This window comes from Vicugna pacos, chromosome 17, assembly GCF_048564905.1.
Source record: "Vicugna pacos chromosome 17, VicPac4, whole genome shotgun sequence".
NCBI lineage: Eukaryota > Metazoa > Chordata > Mammalia > Artiodactyla > Camelidae > Vicugna > Vicugna pacos.
Genome location: NC_133003.1, coordinates 47,755,409 through 47,771,136, shown reverse-complemented (window position 1 = coordinate 47,771,136; position 15,728 = coordinate 47,755,409). Strand labels below are relative to the sequence as shown.

The 15,728-nt window shown below is 41.4% G+C and overlaps 1 protein-coding gene across 5 annotated transcripts in view; it reads right to left on the bottom strand.

The window, feature by feature from the left end:
• GRM7 (glutamate metabotropic receptor 7) overlaps window positions 1-15,728 on the bottom strand; it is an 893,798-nt gene that overhangs the window by 152,184 nt on the left and 725,886 nt on the right. For all 5 annotated transcript variants that reach the window (XR_012060766.1, XR_012060764.1, XR_012060765.1 and 2 more), the window contains exon 8: window positions 2,650-3,585. Coding sequence is in view for 2 of the 5 variants with exons in the window: in XM_006206843.4 (XP_006206905.1) it covers window positions 2,650-3,585 (936 nt within the window). In the remaining 3 variants the exon portion in view is untranslated. The remainder of the gene's footprint in view (window positions 1-2,649; window positions 3,586-15,728) is intronic.

Genomic DNA, 15,728 nt, shown 5'->3' with positions numbered 1-15,728 from the left:
TTACTGAACTGACTGTTTAAAATCTTTTATTTTTTTGTCCTGTTACACTGGAATCCTTCCAGTTGAAACACTTAAACTCTTAAATCCAAACCCAAATGGAGAAGCTGTGATTCTGTATGTACTAGCTTGGCAGTAATGCCTTTGGTATAATATCTTTTGTTGCATTTTGCAATTTGCTGCCTTCCACAGTTTAAATTCCATGGTTTCATGTTCGTAAAATATTTTTAATGGATCATTCATGCTTCTCTAGCCATATGCCTAGCATTAGGGCATGTGCATTTTCCTAGAAAATTCAGAGTTCCCATTTGGCTGTTTAGCACCTTTAATGGTGTCAATCAACCATGTAAAACCTCACAACCCACTGAGAGTACACAAGGAGAAACACACGCCTTTCAAACTCTGGGACACTAAGCCACTGCGGAAGACAGCTTCATTCTTCCGGTAGTCCTGTTCTACTGACACAACGTCTTCTGGAACAACCAGAATCAGTGAATTCAACTCCTGAAAATTTGTCTGATTTTCAGGTTTCGATGAGTAAATGACACCCCTGATCTTAACTGAAAAGATTTACAGTCATGACTCGAAATGGCTAGAAATGGCAGATGAAATGGTAGAAACCTAAACTGTCAAATATGCAAGACAGCAAGGCTCGACTATAAAACAGCTGCAGTGACCCTGCCTTTTACATTCCTCAAGAATAAATTCTCAAGAAAAAGATCTCACATTTTTACCCTGTTGCGTGGGGCACTCTGTCTGTTCTAACAACAAAATAATTATTATCTCCAGAGGCTTTCATGACACCCATCAGTCCCCTTAAAAATGCCCGTGGCCGTCAACTTCCTAGCATTAATCGGGTTTTTTTTTTTTCTCTTGATTACATTTCACTCTCTTAACTCACATTTTACTATCCCTTTGGCCCAGGGATAGATAAAGCAATAAAATGAAATTCAAGTTAGTATTCACAGAAGCAAACATGTAATATGAATTTGAAACATAGTACTGGAAAGACACGATGCTCACTGAGCATACAGTTTGGAAGAACTTCCTCTAAGACACTGTACTAGTACCGAAACCATAATCTGGAACCATTCACTGTCCTCGGTCTTAGCATTCCGTGCGGCTTCATAAGAGATTTCCCTTTTCCATTTTGAACACAATCCAAACTCGTATCTTCTGAAATCAAACAATTTAGGTAAAAGACATCTTTGCAGATGGAAAACTACCAAAATCCATTCATCCTTTATATGATGACTCAGAGAAGCATTTCTAGGACTAACACATCAGGGTCCGTTCATTTTCAAAACTTCGAACTTTTACAATTTGATGACACTTGCTCTGCTACATACTGTCCCTCCCACTGCTGGCGAAGTAACAGTAACAAAAATCAGATGCAGCTAAGTCCTAGAAGCTAGATTTGTAAATTTGTAGACATGCCTACTTCAATCCTTGTCTTCCTCATTTAGGGCACTAAGTCTCTGAATATTTAAGGGACTTCTCCAAAGTAACGTGAAATCAGGCTAGACCCCCAGGGTCCTGACTTCCAATCAAGCTACAACTGTGCTCTCTCTACATAGAGTGTGCCAGTCAGGACTCCGAGTCTCAGTTCCAGTCTTAGCCGGACCGACATGTCAGAGCTGCCTTCACTGCATGAAGGACATCAGTCTCACGAAGACCACCGTGTTAGGATTGCTCAGATTGAACACACACAAAACCATATTCCAGTGAGTACAGAAGTCAGATGTATATGAATCACATTTAGAACCAAAACTGCAGCATTGCCTGATCTGCACATACATCACACCTACAGCCAGACAGATGTACATTAACTGCATTAAGATTCAAAGTATTAGGACTGCCTAACGTCCAGATGCATAAAAAACATATAAGTCTATGAGGACAGCGTGTACACTAAACATTTCTAGGACTAACACATCAGGGTCTATGCATTTTCAAAAATTTGAACTTTTACAACCTGATGACACTTGCTCTCCTACATACTGTCCCTCCCACTGCTGGGGACTTGAGTCTCTGTTATCATGTTGAACCATTTGATGTAGTTAATGGACATCTAGCTGTAGGGAGTCCAGAATGGAATGATAACCAAAACTCTCCTATGTCTACCCATTTGGAGATATATATACAGACATAGATAAAGATATTGATACATGTTGTGTATTTCACATACACAAGCCAATGAACAGTGAGCGCCGACCTACATAGCCACCAGGAAGAGAGCGAGCTAGTCACAACCATCTTTATCCTGGAGAATGAGAAACTGTGGCCCTCCTCTCTTATCCCCAGGACATACGTGTGAAAGAAGACGGAGCGAGTCATGAATGAATAGGAAGGATTAATTTACTAGATAAGATTATTTCCTACTGGATAAGCTCTTGCTACCTTGAATCATTCTGTAATAAATGAACTTGAAAAAGGCTATACCTCTGGTCAGTTTCCAGTGGAATGGATGTGGCCCAGTTCAATGCAGGTTTTAGATTTCTGTAGCATCGATGCCTAGCAATTCAGGATTGGCCTATACTTGGGAATATGTTCAGCCTTTGTAAAGCCTCTTGCTCTATACAATTTGGTCTCAGTATTTACAAGAATGAACACATTTTTGAAACGCGTGCTGTGGTGCGCATGTTCACTTACCTTTTCCGCAGACTGAGCGGTGCCAAAAAAAATTGGAATGAAGGCCAGCCATACTATACATGTCGTGTACATAGTGAATCCAATGGGCTTGGCTTCGTTAAAATTCTCTGGGACACCCCGAGTCTTGATGGCATACACGGTACACGTGACCATGAGAAGAATGCTGTAGCCCAAGGAGCATATGATCTGGAGATCAGTGATGTCACATTTGAGGACTCCCCTGGCCTGCTCAGGGTTCATCGTCTTATGCTCGTCGTAGTCTATGATGATGTTGGGTGGGTCAACACCAAACCAAATGAAAACCCCTAGAAGCTGAACTGATATTAAACTGGAAGTGATGGCCAGCTGTGACGTTGGGCTTATGAGTCTGGGAGCAGTCACCGATTTCTTGCCCTGTTCAAATATGCGATAAATCCGATTGGTTTTCGTCAAGAGGGCGGCGTAACTGATGCACATGCCCAAGCCCAAGAACACTCTCCGGAAGGAGCACACCGCCACGTCGGGCTTGGCTATCATCAGGAAAGTGATGATGTAGCAAAGGAAGATGCCCGTCAACAGAACGTAGCTCAGTTCCCGCCCGGATGCCCGGACGATGGGGGTGTCATTGTAGCGGATGAAAGTGGCCATGACAAATATGGTGGCGACGATCCCCAACATTGCCAGGAAGACAGGGATGACGGCCCAGGGCGAGTGCCACTCCAGCTTGATGATGGGGATATCCTGGCAGCCGGTTCGGTTTTCGTTGGGCCGCTGGTCGTAGGGGCAGTGCTGGCAGGTCACCTCGTCAAACTGGTACTGGTAGCCGTCACAAGGCTCACAGGTCCAGCAGCAAGGCGTTCCCTTCTGCGTCTTCTTCCTTTGCCCGGGCTTGCACGGCAGCGTGCACACCGACCGGGGGATCTCACGGACACCTTTACCCCACTGCATGTCCTCTATCTGCAGCATAGGAAACACGAAGGTGCAGCAGGCAGATTAGTAAAGAGGAAAGAAAGAGAACCATAACAACAAATAGTAATGCTGGCAGCATTTGAGGCTTGATGAAGTTAAGTAACTAACCCCCAGCTGGTAGGAGCTACAACCAAGTTTCAACCTCACACTGTTTCACTATAGCGTCCTCAGCCTTCACCACTACAGAGTGTGCCAAACATGCCCCATTGTAAGAATTCCCCGCGGCAGCTACTGAAAGTATAAACTCTCTGCCCCCCACTTCAGACCTCCAAAATAAGAATATTCTGCAAAGAAGCCTTTGGATCTTTATTTTTAACAAGTACCTAGAGGACTCTTACGATTAGATGAAAATGAAAAATTACCGACATGTTCTCTACTGCCGTCTCCTGGATAATAAGTGCAAATGTCCCGAATTAAGTTAAAAATTTTAAGTAATGTGAAAAGACACATTCATCTCCCTTATTAGATGCTTTAAAAAATACTTTAAAATTACTTTGGATGCTATTGCAAGGCTGACCACTTCTGCAAAAATTCTGTAGGCATCACTGTCATTTTCACTGAGAAATTTCACAGCAAAGGGAAACTATTCTACTATTTATCACAGAGAAGTAACGAGGTTCACTATTGAAGGTTTTGACTGCAGTTAAGGAAGCATTTGATAAGAAAATAGCATGGTCTGGAAACCTTTCAAAATTGGCCATGTACCTATTTGGAGATGAAATTTAAGACACTATATGTGAGAGGCGGGTGAACGTGTACTTGCTTAATTAGATTATTGGCTTTCTGGAGGGGAATTCATAATTAACAGTGTTCTGAGAAATAAAGGCATTAGAAACAAAGAAGAGCTTTATCACCGGGCTGAAATCTTGTCTTTGCCAACACAACATCTATTCTTCTTTTTTCCCAATATCAGTTCCTCAAGATTTCTTTTCTACGTGCTTTCTGTGAGGTGAAATTTACACTGAAGCACCAGGGGTTACAAGCAGGAACCAGGCTGGGCTAATTAGGATATTGCGTGGTTCTCCACCTCAAGTGCACATCAAAATCACTTGGAGGGCTTTTTTCAACCCGTATATCAGGCCCGCCTCTTGGATTTTCTGATTCATTGGGACTATGATGGGACCTGAGAATGTGCATTTCTAACAAAATCTCAGATGGCGTTTCTGGGGATTTCTCCAGCCATGCTACATTGTCAACCACTGATGCGTTCCATCCACCTAGCCACAGAGATTGGCTCAGGGACGGTGCCATTACTGAGTATCACAGAATATAACTTTGTGACTTTTACTGAAATTACAGGGGATAAAAATCTTTGTTTTTGTTGGACCTACCACTTCCAGGCTGTAGGTATGCTGGAGCTCATGGATACAAGAAGAAAGGAGTGTATCAGAGAAAGGAGCCAATGCAAAGGGAAGCAAGGCAGAGCTGAAGAGAAAGATTACTGATGAGGCTGAGCTCCTGGATGTACCTACGCCTGAAGGAGCTTTTCCCTGTATTGTGTCGTTATGTGAGCCAGTAAACTCTGCTATGCTGAAATACTTTGAATTGCATTTATGTCACTTGTAAACAAGGGTCCTGAAAAACTCACACTAAATAAATAATTTTAGTATCTACAAGCTGTAAAAGATGTACTGAGAAAATTAAATGTACAGAATAAATTCCAGTGAACAACTTTGGGTGATATTCCCCATGTCTAGTTAACTAAATTTTTAAAATAAGTGAACCAAAATATAGGTTAGAAAGATACTGTGAAGTTTGAAACTTTTGCAAAATGCATAATTTTAAGAGATAAGGGGAGGGGAAATTATTCTATTGCTCAGTAGAATTTCAGTGCTGTGTTAAAACAGGATTCAGCATATAGCAGGATGTGATACTTCCATCAAAACTTGAATGAGAACTATGTTCAGACTCCAAATCAAATATAGTTAAGTCTGAAAAAAAATAAAAAACCAGCTTGGGGATTAAGCTCTATAACATACCATAACCTAGTGGTTGAATTTAAACTTTAATCACAGACCCAAGAATCTTCAGATGACTCACTTGCCTGAGTACAAAACCCAAGTCAGCATGAATAAATCTAACTAAATATAAAACATAATCATTTCTTCCTCAACATCATCATTTTTGAGCCAGTAAGTCATAGGCAGTCATCCCAAAGTCATAAAATTAAGGAAATAATTTGTAATAAGAGAGAGAAAAGATATGCATTAATTTTATAAATGTTCAATTTCAAGAACTTGGAACCTGAAAAATTGCTATTATTAATACAAATGCTTCTAAATGTCAAAGTAAAAGGTGCTACTCATGTTTAGTAAGAAAGATTAACAACAACAAAACTTACAAATAAATTTCATTAGCTACACTTGAGACTGCCTGATTCTAACGCTAGTGGAAACAAATATACTGTATGATTAAACTCGATCTGGCTCATACAACTATAAAAACAAATTATCATTATATGTAATATTTTACAGCCAATTTCAAATGTTCCCAGTTTACAATTTCCTCAACTCCAGATTAAAATAAAATAGCCAGCAATGCTGAACAGCTTCTTTTTCTCAACTTAACCAAATGTATACAAAAGCAGTAACCACAAACATTACGCTGACTGATTACTTCATTTGTTTTCAATTTTCATTTAAAGTAGATCTCAACTCAATGTAATTGTATATATTAAAGCAACAAAGTTGCCTCTTGCTCCAAATGAACAAACGTCTAATTTACTTGCTTTGCCAACAAAAATCATTACTGAAAATATAACCTATGTTCCCATGAAGGTACCAACTAACCTTTAAGAGCACCTGTAAGTCAGAATTTTATTTAAGCGACGCATATGATTTGCGTATATCTCTACCTATCCACACCGATTCAGTGCTTTGTTTTGTAAGAAGAAACAGCAGCAAGTGCCCATGGGCACCCATCTAAGGAAGAATAATACTTTAGAGCTATGAAAAATCAACTATAACGTCAATTTACTTTGTCAAAAGATTACTAAGGAATGCAAATTTCAAGTTTGTTCTGAACTCTGCAACACAACTGTGTTAGCTGAAAACAGCTGGAAAGCCAAAGTTAAATTGCAGAACTATGTAAACAATTACTAAATAGAAATCTCAACTAAGCAATGCCAGAAGACCAGAAGGGGGAGCTGTCACGCCCCACGCCCACAGTGGAACCTAACAGGAAGAAGAAAGATTCCGTCCTTCCTGGCAAGGACTCCGCCAATGAAAAGACAGGCTCTGTTTACTACTGCCCTCCTAACTTCCTTTTCGACTCTATAAAAGAGTTCTCCTTTCCTTGCTGGAAGGGGTCTTGGCCATATAACTCGCTGTGGTTTCAGACCTTGAATTGCAATTCTCTTCCTGATCTCAAATAAAGCTATTTTTGCTAGAGAAATATATGTCAGTCTATTTATTTAGGTCAAAGATTTGGACAAAGGCTAGGATGTTCACATTATCTTCTTTAGAAGATATAGTTCTAAATTCCCTGAAAAGGATGCATTTTCCTCCTGGACACCCAAAGTTTATGGTTATTGGACACTGGATCTGCTCAGTAGCTGGCTTATGGGGAAGGACAGGTGAGATCTCAGCTCTTGGCAAGAGAACACAACTTTAGAGCTAGTATCATCAATTAACATCATGCACATCATGTAGATTTTATGGATAAACCAATCAATAGTTTAAGAAAGAGAAACTTGTGTAATTCTGGCTGATGAAAAATAAGCCTTTGGTGGAGTCCTAGAAAAATGTTCTGCAGTATTAAAAAAGAGACACAAAGAAGAGATATGCTGTCTTCAGCCTTTGAACTTTGATGTGCACAAATGGGAGCTACAGCAGCCATTTTGCCACCAGAAAGACTCAAGCCCAAGAAAGAAAGCCAATACACTGAGGACAGCAGGAAAAAAAACTCTTATCTTTGATGATGGTGTTGAAATCACTTTTTAGGCTCGATATGGAGCCACTCCTGTCCAGGGTGGCACATAAGCAAACCAAAACTTAGATAACTTTCACGCCCCTATAAACAAGTTTCACTCGGCCAGCAATGCAGTATGTCTAGTCAGCCAAGCTCCAAATGCTGTGCCAACTCAGGCAGGGGCTTCTCACCTCCAAAACGGCTGACTATGTGGCTCCAGTCAATCTGATATTTTCTGTATGTCTTTTCCATGTTCTTTATTCTATACGATCTTTCTGCCTTCCACCCCATTTTGCAGTTCTCTTAAAGAAGACTGACCACAAAGTATTAAATAAAGTTTGTTTGTATTGCCTAAATGGTCTTCTTTAATCATTTTTTAACAGTGGATACTTACGTCAACCAAATTAACCAACACTGGGACCACCCTACCCTTGAACTGTGAACAGGAAATGGTAGACGTTCGTGGGTTAACCAGTACTGCGTGGGCAGGCTACCACTTGCAGTCAAACATTCGAACACACTCTTCCTTATTTCTGCATCTGGTACGTGAAGACCTGAGGCTGCTAGTCAGCCAATAACTCAAGGTCTTGCTTGGGCAGTAGACAGTTCTAGAAGAAAAGGACACACTTGAATCACACATGTTCAGAAACACTTGTTTTTGTCTCCTGAAAAGACTCCGAAAAGAGGGTGATCAAGACCTGGGCTCAAAAAACCAGGTGTGATGGCCGTGCTTCTGGTTGAGAGAGGACAAATGAAAAAAACACCTGACACCGAAAGCTCTTCAGCACGTGTGTTTGGCAAAGAAAAACTGGGGTCTGGCTCTAGTAGAGAAAGAGCAACTCCACAGGGGACGTGCAGACCTTGTAATCACTGGGATTTTAAAATAAAACCAAATTAGTTGCTGTCTTACTGCCAAATGCAGGAATCAGAGAGAATTTTTATAAACACTGTTTAGAGCATCCATTTTTATTCAGAAGAGATCTGTTCCTTTCCCCACACAGACATTCTCTCTCTGAAAGGAAACTTTGTCACTCCGGGGATGTTTTTTTCTTGGTGAAATTCCATCTGCATATTTCCAGGGCTTACTCTGTAGAGCAAGCTGCCTGGTGCTTCTATTGCATAATTCTCTGCGATATTTTTACTTATTAAAATCTTAATAGAATGAGCTGATTTAAAAAGAGCTTTCTTATTAAAACACCATTTGTTCATTAAAATACATTTGTCCTGGCTAATCTATGGAAAAAATCTTTTCAGGAAAACTGTACAGGAATGTTGAATTTCTAATACTAGCAAAGAGGCAGGTTTAGGTTTTAGGGGGAGGGTGGAAGGCCTGCACAAGGAATTCTGGAGCACCTCAGTGTCTTTACTGAAGCCTCAGCCCTGACTGTTAAACCTTAGGCAGCATGACTGGACCAGAAAACAGAACTTGGGGACTGCTCTATTACAATTAAAACAATTCAGATTCTACTTTTTCACAATTGGTAATTATTTGTAAAATTCATGACATTTAATGTACTCTAGGAAGAAAGTGCCATATGCCTTTTTCATAACAGTATACATAAAAGATCTGTACATGAAAGATGGGCTTTTCACTACAGTAGACCATGGGCATCCATGGAGAACTTCATCTCACTTTGTAAAGCCCCTCGAGGTCCAAGACGTGGACAGTTCTGTACTGATACTAAGACCTTATTTTGAATTAAGCCAGAGATTCCCAAACTCACTTGCACATTTGAACCCCTTGGGGCTCTTCTAAAAATTCTAACTAGGCAGCAGTGTGTTTTAAAGCTCATTAAGTGATACATAGACAAGTCTGGGAACCACTGAACTAAGCTCTTTAAAAGGGCTTTGAATATTATCTTCTAAATATTTGCATTGTTTAGAGACCAAGTGACCACAGGCTTCTACTATTCTTGATCTTGCGATGCACTGGCTCTCATTAAAGGCCTGGGAAGGTCACCTAAAATGCTCAGTTATACTCTATTATGATTTAATGAGAAAGTATGAAGCTGCAGTGGAATTGCAGATTTGCACAGTCAGTCAGGAAGGCCTCCAGCCTTAACCTTCATGTCATCAGCCAAACAACTTAAAATGCCTAGAGGCCCAGCCCATAGAGTAAATAAATGAGGTGGGTGGGAGTAATAATTTTTCCCCTCAAACAACTAAGTCTAAGGAATGCAGATGAAATTATACATACATATAAATATACATTAAAGTATACATGAAGAATAGGTTTCGTAATAGTTCTGCCTAAATGATCTGCATTTACTATTTCAATGCTTGCATCTTCCTCAAGTACAAGGGGAAATGGGGGTGGTTCTCGCTAAATTTGTATAATGAAAAGCTCCCAGACTGACTGAACAGTTTGCCCCTGAAATAATTCTAGATTTCTCCTTCCTTATTAAACCTTTCTATATCTCTAACTAAAAAGGGTTGACTTTACCTGGCTTTGGAACTGCCTTTTATTTATTTATTTAAAAATTTTTTTTCCGTAAGAATCAGGGCAGCTTTCTGTGGAACCTTCAATTTTTCAGAATGTTGATGCTCTTTAAAAAATACTATGTGCTCAGATGTCCAGACACGCACATGTGCTGACACTAGTTATCCGCCTCTTTCTGAAACAATACTGTGAGCAGAGGAGCCATCTCCTTGTAATTTACATGCTAACCACAAATCTACAAATCGTCTCTTATTTAGTCCCCCTCTGGGGACACAGTTCCCTAAATGATGCTTACCAGTCAAACATGAGCTATTTAATCCTGCTTTAATTATTAAATACAATCGCAAGTAGTTTTTTTAAAGTGCGGATTTCAGAACAATTTATAAGCTAAACAGATTCACGTGGATGCCTCAGAAACACCTCAAGTAAACTTCTTCATACCAGAATGCATGATCTGCACCAGGAACTGGCAAACCATGGCCCTAGTGGGTCAAGTCCTTTCTACCACCTCATTTTACATATAAAGGTTTACTGGAACATCACTATACAGTTTTTTTTTTTATTTTTTAATTTCAGCTTTGATTTCCTCATTGATCCATTGTTTTTTCAATAACATATTGTTTAATCTCCATGCTTTTCTTTTTTTCTCCTTTGTTTCTCTGTTGTTGATTTCCAGTTTCATGGCATTGTGGTCAGTAAAGATGCTTGAGATAATTTCTATCTTCTTAAATTTGTTGAGGTTTCTTTTGTGTCCAAGTACATGATCGATCCTGGAAAATGTTCCATGTGCACTTGAAAAGAATGTATATTCTATTTTTTGGGGGTGTAAAGCTCTGAAAATATCCACCAAATCTAGTTTTTCTATTGTAGTATTTAATTTCTCTGTTGCCTTGTTTATTTTCTGTCTGGAAGATCTGTCTAGTGGTGTTAATGCAGTGTTAAAATCTCCAACTATGATTGTATTCCCATCAATATCCCCCTTTATCTCTGTTAGTAATTCTTGTATGTACTTAGGTGCTCCTATATTGGGTGCATATATATTAACGAGTGTAATATCTTCATCTTGTATCACTCCTTTAATCATTATAAAATGTCCTTCTTTATCTTTCTTTATGGCCTTTGTTTTAAAGTCTATTTTGTCTGAAATCAGTACTGCAACACCTGCTTTTTTGGCTTTTCCATTTGCATGGAATATCCTTTTCCATCCTTTCACTCTCAATCTATATGTGTCCTTCTCCCTAAAGTGGTTCTCTTGTATGCAGCATATTGAAGGTTCTTGCTTTATTATCCAGTCTGCCACTCTATGTCTTTTGACTGGAGCATTTAGTCCATTAACATTTACAGTAATTAATGATAGATGTGTGTTTATTGCCATTTTGAACTTATCTTTGCAGTTGAATTGGTATATCCTCTTTGTTCCTTTCTTCTTCCTTTTGTGGTTTGGTAATTTTCCTTTGTATTATCATGGATTTTATTTAATTTTTGTGACTCCCTTGTAAATTTTTGACTTGTGGTTACCCTTTTTTGTAAATCTATTAACCTATACCCATGTTTAATAAACTGATAATAACATGATCTCAAACCCATCCTACTGTTAAAAAAATTTAAAAAAGAAAGAAAAAAAAATTCTATATTTCCCTGCCTCCCTCTCCCACTCTCAGTGATTTGTATGTCTTCTTTTATAATTTCGTGTTTTCTTTATTTGTAATTCATGAGTTAGCACCTTTCCAGTTGTACGTTTCTCATTTCTGTAGCATCCTGCTGCTTTTCTATTTAGAATAGCCCTTTCAATATTTCTTTTAGCATGGGTTTAGTGTTGCTAAACTCCTGCAGCTTTTTTTTGTCTGTGAAAGTCTTTATTTCTCCTTCTATCCTAAAGGATAGCCTTGCTGGATAAAGTATCCTAGGCTGCATCTTTTTTTCATTCAGGGCTTTGAATATGTCTTGCCACTCCCTTCTGGCCTGTAGTGTTTGTGTAGAGAAATCAGCTGAGAGCCTTATGGGGGTTCCCTTGTAGTTCACTCTTTGCTTTTCTCTTGCTGCCTTTAGAATCATTTCTTTATCCTTGACTCTGGCCATCTTGATTATGATATGTCTTGGTGTGGGTCTATTTGGGTTCTTCCTGTTTGGGACCCTCTGAGCTTCCTGTACTTGGATATCTGATTCCTTCTTTAAGTTTGGGAAGTTTTCAGTCATGATTTCTTCAAAAACCCTTTCAATCCCCTTTGATCCTTCTTCCCCTTCTGGGACCCCTATTATGCGAAGATTGGGACGCTTTATATTATCCCATAGGTCCCTTTGCTATTTTCATTATTTTTTATTTGCTTATCTTGTAGTTCTTCTGAATGGGTGCTTTCTATTGCCCTGTCTTCTAGATCACTAATTCGTTCCTCTGCATTGCTAGTCGGCTTTGCACAGCTGTTAGATCATTCCTCATTTCTGTCAATGAGTTTACCCATTCTACTTGGCTCTTCTTTATAGCTTCAATTTCATTTTTGACATATTTTATATCTCTAAACACTATCTCTTTTAATTCCTTCAGCAATTTGATCACTCCTTTTTTGAAATCTTGATCTAGTAGGCTATCGATGCCTATTTCATTGATCTTTCTTTCAGGGGATTTCTCTTGTTCTTTTAATTGGGAAAGATTTCTCTGTTTCTTCATCTTGCTCATACCTCTCTGGCACTGTGGTTTATAGAGTATCAGTTGTCTTTTTTGGATCTGAAGGATTTTATCTATCTAATGCCTATTTAGGAATAGAACTTAGGAAAAAAAAGAAAAGACAGAGAAAGAATTTTAAAAGAAGGGAGAAAGAGGGTTTGAAAACAGTGTATAATGAATAATAAGAAGAGCGAGTTGAAGCAGAGTATTAATTGGGTTAAGACGTCCTTTTAAAACCTTTAAAAAAAGGGGGGGGGTGGGGAGATGAATAGATGTATTTGAAACCTGTGTCTAATCAATAACAGGATATCAAAACCCAAGAGAAATAGAAATGAATTAAGAAGTAAAAATTAAGAGAGTAATAGAAAATAGAACAGGTGAAAACAGATTTTTTAAAAAAAAAAGGGGGGGTTGGTTGTCGGTGTTCTGGAGTCTGTATGCTTTTAATGTGAAGTCTTTCTGTCTTCGTCCTGTTTTGGAAGCTCAGCTTGTTGTTTTCAGAGGCCCTCCGTTGGCGCCCTCTTCTGTGCTGCTCCCAGCACCTGTCGGCAAGCAGATCGCGCCTCCTCCTAACACGGGGTCAGGTGCAGCTCTCCTCTGCTGTGGGCGGGCGGGTCACTGCCCCTCCGGATACCGCAGTCATATGTTGCAGACTGGCCAGGCAGGAGGGCGGGTCGTGCCGCCTCCCAGCACCTCGGTCAGGGGTTGTGTTCCTGCCCGACAGGCGGGCGGCCGCTCTCCCCCTGCCTGCGCCGCCGGTAGCTCCGCTGCTCTGTGCGGCTGCGCGCTCTGCGCCGGCGCTCCGCCCTGGTCGCGCTCCGCGGATGGGCTCGGGGAAGACCCAGGGGCAGCCTCCTCCCTGCTCCGAGCCAAGACCCAGCTGCTTGTTTGTCTTTGTGGAGCAAGTTCTCTGGGGGACCAGAATGGAAGGGTCCTATCTGCCCAGGGCTGTAGGCCCGTCTCAGTCTGGCCCTTGAGGCTGCTAAGCCCTTCGGTGCGGACGCAGGTTTCGTCTCTGCCCCCGCCTGGGTGCTCAGCGCCGGAGGATATGGCGGCTCTGCCTGGGCCCCGCCCCTCTTCCCCTGAAAAGTTTCCGCGTGTTTTCAGAGATGGGGGTATGCACCCTTCCCCTGACAGCACATCAACCTTGCTGTTTTATGGAGGGTCCAGGTTGTTCTGTCCTGTACACCCACAGCCCCGGCGCCCAGCCCCTTGCAGTCCCCCGGAGTTTCCTCCGTGCAGCCGCCCCCGTCCTCCGCCCAGATTATGCAGCCTGGCCCTGCCCGCTGCTGCCGGCCCGTGTCTCAGGCTGGGTGTCGGGGGGACGCTCTGTGCCCGTTTAACTTAGTTCTGTCAGACAAGGGCTGCTCTGTACAGATCCGAGCCTCGGAGGCTCCCCCTCCGTCCCGCTGGCCTCTCAGTTGGAGAGGGGAGACCCAGCGAGCAAGCGCCAGTCCTCCTTTGCCGCTCCCTCCCCGCGGGACCCGTCCCGCGCTGCTTTGCCTTTTGTTCTTTCTTTTTTCCTTTTCTCCTACCAGATTTTTGGCGTCTTTATCTTTTGAAGAGGGCGATGTTCTGTCGGAGTTCCGCAGGTCCTCTGGTTGGCTGAGTGGGTCTGTAGATGTGGGTCTTGGTGTATTTGTGGGAGAGGGTGGCTTACAAGCGTCCTTCTACTCCGCCATCTTGCCCGGAACCACTATACAGTTCATTTACATATTGTCTATGGCCGATTTCAGGCTACAATGGCAGAACTGAGTATTGTGAATGTATGGCCTACAAAACCTAAACTATTTACTATCTGACCCTTTACAGAAAATATTGGCCGACTCAGATCCAAAGAAAACAGAAGGACCAAGCCCTAGTGCATGGCAGCTTAATCTACCCATAAGCCAGAAGTTGCGTCTTCGTCATCTTCCCCTCCCTTGGCTCCCCCCATATCTAAGTGACCAACAGCTTGTGTTGGTTTTATTTCTCGCAATCGCATTCATTAGCTCAATCAACAAACTATACATTAAGTAAGCTTCCTGGGTATTGGACCCTGTTCAAACTGCTGGGAGCAAAAGAGATGAAAATGATCGCCTCAGAGAAATGAATCCCCTATTCTCGTCTTTGTTTCCACACCTCCTCTACCTCCCTTTACTGCTGGCTCTTTCCTCATCCCATCACCAGCATTACAGCCAGAAGGATTCTTGAGCATGTGGATCTGATCACATCACCTTTTTGCTTAATTCTTCAAAGACATCTTCTTGCTCTCAGACCTCCCAGATGAGCATCACCTGGCAAGAACACACACCAGCCGGCTTCATGCTCCTGGCCTCACATGAATCCCATGACGCATCCTGCCCACAGTGGCTTTTGGGCTGTAATATGTCATTCTACAACTCTTCAGTTCACCAGATTCTCATTCAGGATGCCCCTACCCCTGTGGGGTTGGCTCCTCCTTTTATAAACTCTCAAAGATCTCTCTTCAAAGAATTTAACACAATTTGTAATTATGCAAATAACGTGACTTCATTAACTTCTGTCTCCCAACTCGTATGTTAAACTCCACGAACTCAGAACTTCTGTCCACTTTATTCAATGCTGGAAACTCAGTATCTGAGACAGGACAAAACAGCATTGTCAGATTAAACGGCAGAAAGTAAAGACTGACTGCTCCCCTCCAGAAGTGATGTTTCCCCAGCCAGAGCTTGAACTGTAATTAGACTTGATGAAAGGATGTGTAACGACATACATGCATCTTATCTGTTCTCTGGTCATTTAATACACATCTAGAGAATGGAAGTTTATAGTTGAAATGTCCTTGGCGTTCTCTTCAGAGAGGGAAGGGAATTAAAATTGGAGCGCTGAGTTGCCAGGCAGTGGAAACATGAACATAATTAACACACCACGGAGCGGGAGAGAAACAGACTGCAGCCAAGGACAGAACTTGATTTCAACAGGTCCCTGACTGTTCTCTGAACACTCTCCTCTGGAAAACTTAGCTACGGCTCAACACAGAAAGTGCATGAGCTAGGAGGTCTGCCTTTCCTGGGTTCAAAGACTCCAGACAGCATGACCAAAAGTGAGTCAACAGTTAGGAGTGTCAGTTTCCCAAGCTTATTTGTTACGAACGGGCTC